This window comes from Protobothrops mucrosquamatus, unplaced genomic scaffold (assembly GCF_001527695.2).
Source record: "Protobothrops mucrosquamatus isolate PMUCROS unplaced genomic scaffold, P.Mucros_1.0 scaffold1, whole genome shotgun sequence".
Lineage (NCBI taxonomy): Eukaryota > Metazoa > Chordata > Lepidosauria > Squamata > Viperidae > Protobothrops > Protobothrops mucrosquamatus.
In genome coordinates, this window is record NW_015386388.1 from 5,124,596 (window position 1) to 5,133,702 (window position 9,107).

Below are 9,107 nucleotides of genomic sequence, written 5' to 3' on the forward strand. Positions count from 1 at the left end.
TAGTAGCCTCATGGGAAGGCTATTATACCCCTTTTTCTTGCATACATTATTTGTGCTTTCATGGCAAAACATACACATTTATGTTATTCATACAACCAAATAACTTCTTTTCTTTTTTAAGCCAATGCTTGCTCTTTTTGAACCCCTGTTCTTATGCATTATTAAAAAAGAGAAAAGAATAATTAGAAAGAAATATAAAATTTGTTGATATTTACATATGTTATTTTATATACTTGGGCATGTATTAAAATGCATGTTAACTCTGTTGTCTGCTGTCCAAGTGTAATTGTAAAAGACCTTTAACACTTCTCCTTTTAAAAATTCTTTATCTATTAACTAGTTTTGGACTTAAGTGAATCTGTCAGATATAGGAGCGCATACAGATCTTTAAATGGTCTCTCAAATGTTTTGTTTGTACAACCTGCTAAAATTGTCTGTGGCGTGAACCGAACCAAATTTGATTTAATCAGCAATTGCAATTGATCAAACTAGAGAAAAATACATGGCCATTCCAATTTCAATTTCCTACTAATCAAAGCAAAACATGTTGTTCCATACTATCAATAGGAGATCAAAAAGCAAAGTACTATAAAACATGGGAATGTTTAAGGGGAAGAGAGAGAATGCAAAAAAAAACCCCAAATCCTACTCATATCCAAAATTATCCAAAACAGATCCCTTGGAAACCTATCAACATGCCAATTCTGCATGATAGCGCACTGGAGCTAAAACTTTTCAGTATGTTTTTGGGGATTTTTTTGCAGGGAAAATTAAGGATCTTTGGTGCTCTCTGAGCTTGGTTGTTTTCTTGCAGACATTTCTTTTCTTGCTAGCATTGATGATGTTACCTAGTTTGGGTAATGAAACATCTGCAAGAAAACAACCAACCCTTTACTATTTCCCCTTAATTTGATTCCAAATGCACAATCAAGTCCAGACAAAAATGTTGTATATTGATGGCAAAGCCCAAATTTTCAGGTGTACTGAATGAATTCTTGTCTAAATGGATTACATCCCATGATTCTATAGGAACTGGCAGATGTCATTTCAGATCCACTGACTGAAAGTTTTGAGAAGGCCTGGAGCATAGAGAAATCACCAGAAGACTTGAGAAAAGCCAATGTTGTTTCATTATTTTAAACCCGGGAAGGAAATAGACCCAGAAAACTACAGAAATATCAACTTGATATTAATAACTGAGAAAATCCTAGAAAAGGATCTATTTGCACACAAGATACAAATAAGATGATTCGTATGTATTTGTCACAAAGAGGTCATGCCAGAACAAGTCTTAAAGCTTTGACATGTGACTAGATGTTGGTGCAAGAGAATGCCGTGGATGTTATGTATTTAGATTTATTAAGCATTTGACTAGACATCTTGTTGATAAACTGGAACAATGTGGGATGGATGGCCTCTCTACCGGATGGATCTCAGTTGCTGAGAACTGAGGCCAACATGTAGTCCTTAGTGGGTCTATGTCTGCATACAAGGAGTTATGCAATACAGTACTTCAGGTTCTGTCCTAGGTCCCGTCCTAGTCATATATGGCTTAGATAAGGGAACAGAAAGGATAATCATACAATTTACAGATGACATAAAGCTGGGGGGGGGGATTACTAACATCCTAGAAGATAGGCTCAAGATTCAGAAGGATCTAGATAGACTTGAACATTGGGCCTTATCCAACAACTCCTACTCAATGATGAAAAGTGTAACATCTTGCACTTAGAGAGGAAAAAGCAGGTGTGCAAGTACATGTAGTTGGTTACCTACCTTAGAAGCATTTGTAAGAAGGATCTGGATATCCTACCTAGTAGGTCACAGATTAAGCATAAACCAGCAATGTGCTACAGCTGCCCAAAGAACCAATGTCATTTTGGCCTGCATCAATAGAGGTATAGGATCAAGATCACAGAAAGTGATAGTATTGCTCTATGTTGCACTAGTCAGACCACACTTGGATTATAGTTCCAAACTGTATTCAGTTCAGTGTTTAGTTGTGTTCAATTCCAAACACCACAATACAAAAAGGATGTTGAGGACCTGGAAAGTATGCAGAGAAGAGGAACAAAAATGGTATGGGTTTGAAAGCTAAATCCAAACAGTGAAAGGAACTTGGTATGTTTAGCTTAAAAAAGAGAAGACTGAGGGAAAACATAATAACTGTATTTCCATACATAAAGGCTTGACAGAGTGGAGGGTGGCAAGACATGGATTTATTCTCCAGAGCAGAGGTCCCCAACTCCCAGGCCGTAGCTTGGTACTGGGCGGCAGCCCATTGGGAACCAGGTCATGCAAGCAATAGGCAAGTGAGCAAGTGCGCGATGTTCCATTTCTGCAAGTAGCAGGTGTGCGCAAGTGCATGGCCCCACCACTTTTGCAGAACCATCCCCTCTCCTTCCCCGCCTCTGCCGCTGCTACTGTCAGTCCGCAAAGCCAGAAAGGTTGAGGACCACTGCTCTCGAGCACTCAACAGTTAGATAAAAACCAGTGGGTAGAAGCTTTATAGTAAGAAATCCAAACTTGAACTAAGAGAATTTCCTGATTGCAAAATTATATCACAAAAGTCTTCTAAAGGATTTCTGCTTTGCCTTTCATAAAAACTGCAGTTGCAAGAAACTTTATGATTGTTGAATCATACATTTGAATAAGGGATTGTTGAAATATCCACAAATTTATGACATGTCTTATTTTTATTTTAAAGGAATGTTGCAAAGCAAACAATGGAGCAGATTTAAAATAAGGGGCAGCTGAGAAAAGCATAATTCAAACCAGTATTCCAATCGCTACCACTTGCAACAAGACCAAATGCCCTGCCTCAGTTCTAAATGTTGGTCTGACTGGTTGTTGTTGTTAGTTGCGAAGTCGTGTCCAATCCATCGCGACTTCATGGACAATGTTCCTCCAGGCCTTCTGGTCCTCTACCATCTTCTGGAGTCCATTTAAGCTCACGCCTACTGCTTCAGTGACTCCATCCAGCCACCTCATTCCCTGTCATCCCCTTCTTCTATTGCCCTCTAACTTTCCCAGCATTAGGCTCTTCTCCAGCGAGTCCTTCCTTCTCATTAGATGGCCAAAGTACTTGAGTTTCAACTTCAGGATCTGGCCTTCTAAAGAGCAGTCAGGGTTGATCTCTTCTAGGATTGACCGGTTTGATCGCCTTCCAGTCCAGGGGACTCGCAGGAGTCTTCTCCAGCACCATAGTTCAAAGACCTCAATTCTTTTGCACTCAGCCTTTCTTATGGTCCAACTTTCACAGCCATACATTGCAACTGGGAAAACCATGGCCTTGACTATATGTACTTTTGTTGGCAGGGTGGTGTCTCTGCTTTTTAGTATGCTGTCTAGATTTGCCATAGCTTTCCCCCCAGCAGCAAATTGAAATCCTGCCTGTACTTCTGGAAGTTCTCGATCCACATACTGCTGGAGTCTAGCTTGTAGGATTTTAAGCATAACTTTACTTGCATGTGAAATGAGTGCAATGGTGTGATAGTTTGAACATTCTTTGGCATTGCCCTTTCTTTGTAATTGGAATGTAAACTGACCTTTTCCAATCCTGTGGCCACTGTTGAGTTTTCCAAATTTGCTGGCAAATTAAGTGTAGCACTTTTACTGCATCGTCTTTTAAGATTTTGAATAGTTCAGCTGGAATACTGTCACCTCCACTAGCTTTGTTGTTGTTCAGCTTTCCTAAGGCCCATTTCACTTCATATTCTAGGATGTCTGGCTTGAGGTCAGTGACCACCCCATCGTGGTTATCAGGAACACTAAGCTCGTTCTTGTATAGTTCTTCTGTGTAATTTTGCCACCTTTTCTTAATCTCTTCTGTCTCTGCTAGGTCCCTGCCATTTTGGTCCTTTATCATGCCCATCTTTGTATGAAATGTTCCCTTCATATCTCCAATTTTCTTGAAGAGATCTCTGGTTCTCCCTATTCTATTGTTTTCTTCTATTTCTTTGCACTGTTCAAAATTCTCCCGTAAGAATAGAGAAGATCGATAAGAGACCTTAAGACGTAAGTTAACCCACATAGAAAGAGAAAGAGGGAACGGAAAGCGAAGGGAAGAAAGGAGTCGATAAACGTAAGCTTCCTCAGACAGCCATTTTGCTTTCTTGCATTTCTTTTTCTTTGGGATGGTTTTAGTTGCTACCTCTTGTACAATGTTGCAAACCTCCGTCCATAGTTCTTCAGGCACTCTGTCTATCAGATCTAATTCCTTAAATCTATTTGTCACCTCTACTGTATATTTAGTTCATACTTGAGAGGCCTAGTGTTTTTCCGTACTTTCTTCAATTTAAGCCCAAATTTTGCAATGAGAAGCTCATGATTTGAGCCACAGTCAGCTCCTGGTCTTGTTTTTACTGACTGTATAGAGCTTTTCCATCTTTGGCTGCAGAGCAAACGGTCAATCTGATTTCTGTGTTGACTGTCTGGTGATGTCCATGTGTAGAGCCGTCTCTTGGGTTGTTGGAAAAAAGTGTTTGCTATGACCATCGTATTCTCTTGACAAAATTCTATCAGCCTGTGCCCTGCTTCATTTTGTACTCCAAGGCCAAACTTGCCTGTTATTCCAGTTATCTTTTGGCTTCCTACTTTAGTATTCCAATCCCCCATGATGATAAGGACATCATTTTTTGGTGTTGATTCTATAAGGTGCTGTAGGGCTTCATAGAACCGGTCAATTTCATCCTCTTCAGCACCAGTTGTTGGGGCATAGACTTGGACTACTGTGATATTGAATGGTTTGCTTGGATTCACACTGAGATTATTCTGTCATTTTGGGCATTGTATCCCAGTATTGCTTTTCCTATTTTTTTATTGACTATGAAGGATACTTCAATTCTTCTGAGAGATTCTTGCCCGCAGTAGTATACCTGGTCCTCTGAATTAAATTCACCCATTCCTGTCCATTTTAGTTCGCTGATTCCTAAGATGTCGATGTTCAGTCTTGTCATCTCTTGTTTGACCATTTCCAGCTTGCCTTGATTCATGGATCTTACATTCCAGGTTCCTATGCAGAAAAGATCTTTACAGCATTGGACTTTCCTTTCACCACCAGATGCATCCACAGCTGAGCATCCTTTCAGCTTTGGCCCAGTCACTTCACTCTTTCTGGTGCTACTAGTACTAGCCCTCTGCTCTTCCCCAGTAGCATATTGGACACCTTCCGACCTGAGGGGCTCATCTTCCAGCGTCATATCTTTTTGCCTTTTGGTACTGTCCATGGAGTTTTCATGGCAAAGATACTGGAGTGGGTTGCCTTTTCCTTCTTCAGTGGATCACATTTTGTCAGAACTCTCTGCTATGACCTGTCCGTCTTGGGTGGCCCTGCACGGCATAGCTCATAGCTTCATTGAGTTATGCAAGCCCCTTCGCCACGACAAGACAGTAATCCATGAAGGAGGTCTGAATGGTATGCACCTATTTTACTTTGCGTGTGCCATTATATGGTTAAGATAGATTTGTTAGGCCAATTTTAACAGCTTATAGAAGGCATGTAAATTCATATGTTGTAGTTATCCAATATATCCACTCTCACCCACATGTTTTGATTTTACTTGTGTTGGTTTAGTAATGCCAGAAACTGTTTTTTATTACTTTTAAGTCAAAGTGAAACAATAGAATTTGCATTGCTTTAAATAAGAGAAGTTGGCTATGCATATAACTACTCAAACTTTGGTCTTTACATCTGGAATTTTTTTTGTTTTATGCCAGGATAGTTATGCTAAATTAGCTCCACAACGAGAGAATACCACTTGAAAATATTATGTATGCTGATTTACAATTTGTAATTTAAGATATTTGCAAAAATATATTTATATGACAATTTATTTCAAAAGTTACATTGTAAAGTTTATGAAGCATACAAGAATTATTTAAAATTGTCTTTTTCTTATGTTCTCCTGTGACTCTTCAATCTGTGTTGTATTAAAAATATATTTTGCTTCTGGCAAGTCCATCTTGAATTCTCAAAAGCATAATTGAAGCAGAGACATGGTTGGATGCCCATTCAGAAAAAAGAAGAAACTGAAAAAGAATGACTTGTCTGACTAATCATGTATCAGCCTAGAATCTCTTATCATTCCCAATCTGCATTGCCAATTGACTTATTATAATCTAACATACTTAAAGATGGTTCAAGTGTACATCTTCAGACTTCTGGGAATATTGACTTTCATCTTGTTCTCTGTCATTGTTTCTATTTTACAGCTGACTTGCTTCAGTTTTATATTTATTTTAACTGTTCTATCTTATTTTGATTTTTTGGAAAAAGTGATAGATATTTCACACATTTTGTGTGTTTTCCCTGAAGCCTGAAGAAAGTTGGTTTTTTGTTTTGTGCATTTGGGACTAAAGTGCACTTTGGTTTGGCTCATAATGAAGCCAAACAATCACCACATTTTTCCTGCCTCGTTTTACTCATGGAATTAAAAACAAACACACCAGACGTTTTTCACCTTTAAAAGGAAAGAATTACTGGAAGCGGGCCCCTCTTTTAGCGTAGGAACTATATGAGAGCGCGCTTAAGACCCTGCGGAATCCAAATGGGTTTGTCCCGTCTGCCTTCCCCCTGCTTCCCAGAGACTCCTGATGGGCCTCCAAATAGCTGGTCTGGTCAGAGGAACAGAGTCGCCGGCCGCAGGGACGGCATGGAGCGGAGACGATGGGGGTTCCTGCTGCCTCTCCTACTCTTAATAGCGTCGGCGCCTACAGTCGGCGCGCAATACGAAAAATATAGCTTCCGCGGCTTTCCAGAAGCTGAGCTGATGCCTCTGCAGAGCGCATACGCCTATGCGTTAGAGCAGTACGAGGGCGAGAACTGGAGGGAGAGCATCCGCTACTTGGAGGCGAGTTTGCGCCTTCACCGCTTGCTTCAAGACAGCGAGGCGCACTGCCATAAGGAATGCGCGGGGAGCGAAAAGTTAGACGCCGGCCCACTTTTTGCAGAACTTGCAAAGGGCGCGTGGAACAGCCCGTCGCCTTCGGAGCTTCTGAAAGGCGATTCACTTGCAGAGCTTGCAGATTCACAAGACAGCGCGGGATGCGGCGTAAATGCTTCAGGGGGAACGCCCGGCGAGTGGCTCCAGGACCAGGAGATGGAATTCTTCGGGCTCGTCCTCCAGCGCGCCTCCTGCCTGCGGAGATGTAAGGGCTATCTTCCTGTCTTTCAGCTCACCTACCCGCCGACCGAGACTTTGCGAGACTTTCAGCGGCGCACTCCTTACCAGTACCTTCACTACGCGCTTTTCAAGGTGAGCGTGGGATCAGGTAGGGCGCGCGCTCCGGCACGCGCATGCAGAAGCATTGTAATAAGTATGGACGGTTCCAATGAGGCATTTGCTTAGTTCTTGATGATACCGTAGGCGGAGCTTAATAGATGCTTTGGCATTTAGTTTCAGTGCAAGTAGCTCTAGCTTAACGACCATAATTGGAACAGGCAACTTCGTAACTAAGCAACGTAATCATTAAGACACCACGTGGCCGTCATGGGCTTAGGACCTTGTCCTCCTTAAGCATGACATCTGATGATGGCGACTTGCAATTTTACTGCTGGCTTCTCCATTGACTCCAGTTGTCAGAAGATGGCTGTAAGGTGTGCAAGTGGCAGTGATGGGACTGCAGAAAGCTGCCATGAGTGAAAATCTTTCTGGTTACAAAGCACCCAAATCTCCACCATGTGACTGTGGGAATGCTAAGAGAGTCATAAATGTGAAGGCCAGTCATAATGGTACTTTTTCAACATCATCTTAATTCAAATAATTGCTAAGAGAGGCACTTGTTAAGTGAGGATTGCTGCACTAGGGTCATTTAAGAATAGATAGAAGTTCTCCTGAAGTTCTCCATTTTCTATCTTATTGAGTGACTACAGATAGTCCTCGACTTACAGCCACAGTTGCACCCAAAATTTCTGTTGTTAAGTGGGACAGTTAAATGAGTTTTGCTCCATTTTATGATTTTCCTTGCCACACTGTTAAGTGAATCACTGCAGTTGGTAAATTAGTAACATGGTTGGTAAATGAATCTGGCTTCCCCATTGACAGTCAGAAGGTTGTAAAAGAGGATCACATGACCTTGGGACACAGAAACGGTTATATATTTGAACCAATTTCCAAGCATCTGAATTTTGATCACATGATCATGGAGATGCTGCAAATGTGAAAAACTGTGAAAAATAAAGCTGATGTGTTAAACCAGTTCTTACCTCTTTAAAAAAAATAATGCAGTAATTCTGATTTGGGCAAAGTGATCAGAAAAAACGTGAACTCCATTTAACATGTGGGATCCACCCTGGCTGGGTGCTGAAAGAAAAGAAAAAGCAGTGATCAATTTTTCTTCCTATTTTTTTTTCTTTTTTTGTTCTTATTAGGGTTGAATGTATGCTTTTGTTTTGTTTCATCTTGTTTGTTTGTTTTACTGTTTTGTATTTTATTTTTTATGATAAAATAATAAATAATATTTAAAAAAGAAAGAAAAAATGTGAACTCCAGGAGGCTCAGGGTTACTCTGACTTAACAGTGCTCTGTTGTCAGTGCACAAAAGTCTGCATATAAATATAGTACATTATTCCATATTAATCAGCCTGTTCGGCAGCCATTAGAGAAGCCAGAGTCTGAGCTTACTCTTAGCATACATAATACATTTTTCCTCACTTAAATCGCTTCAAAGTCCGTGACCCTTTCAAAATACATGTTTTATGGAGGGATGATCATGAAGTATGTACATCTTCCATATTGAACAGCCTTTCCAGCATGCTTTCCAAATGAAACTGAAAACTTCGCTGGAATTGAGGATCTGCAAGGGGGTGGGGAGCAGAGGTGTCATGCTTATGTCAGCCCAGGCTATTTTCCTTGTTGGGTTTGAAGCCCTTTCCTTTGGCTCTGTGAAGCAGTCATTTTATTCTTGTCTCTTTCTAGCTTCTTGTGTAGCTTAATTTGCCAATCAAAATAGGTGCTTTCTTCTTTTCCCCCTTGCTCTTTTCCATCATGGTACCTTCTGAGTTCAAGTGGTTTTGAAGAGCTCTGACTCTTTAAATCTGGAGGGACCAGAAGTTACTGGTCTTTTCAGTTTTCTTCTCCCTCCCTCCCGCTTTCCCCCCTCCCTCC

The 9,107-nt window shown here is 40.8% G+C and overlaps 1 protein-coding gene across 1 annotated transcript in view; it reads left to right on the top strand.

Annotated features, from left to right (window-relative positions):
• Positions 1-6,653: 6,653 nt before the first annotated feature.
• P3H4 (prolyl 3-hydroxylase family member 4 (non-enzymatic)) overlaps positions 6,654-9,107 on the top strand; it is a 27,777-nt gene continuing 25,323 nt past the window's right edge. The window contains exons 1-2 of the mRNA XM_029287362.1: positions 6,654-6,918; positions 7,018-7,256. Of these exons, the coding sequence (XP_029143195.1) occupies positions 6,654-6,918; positions 7,018-7,256 (504 nt within the window). The remainder of the gene's footprint in view (positions 6,919-7,017; positions 7,257-9,107) is intronic.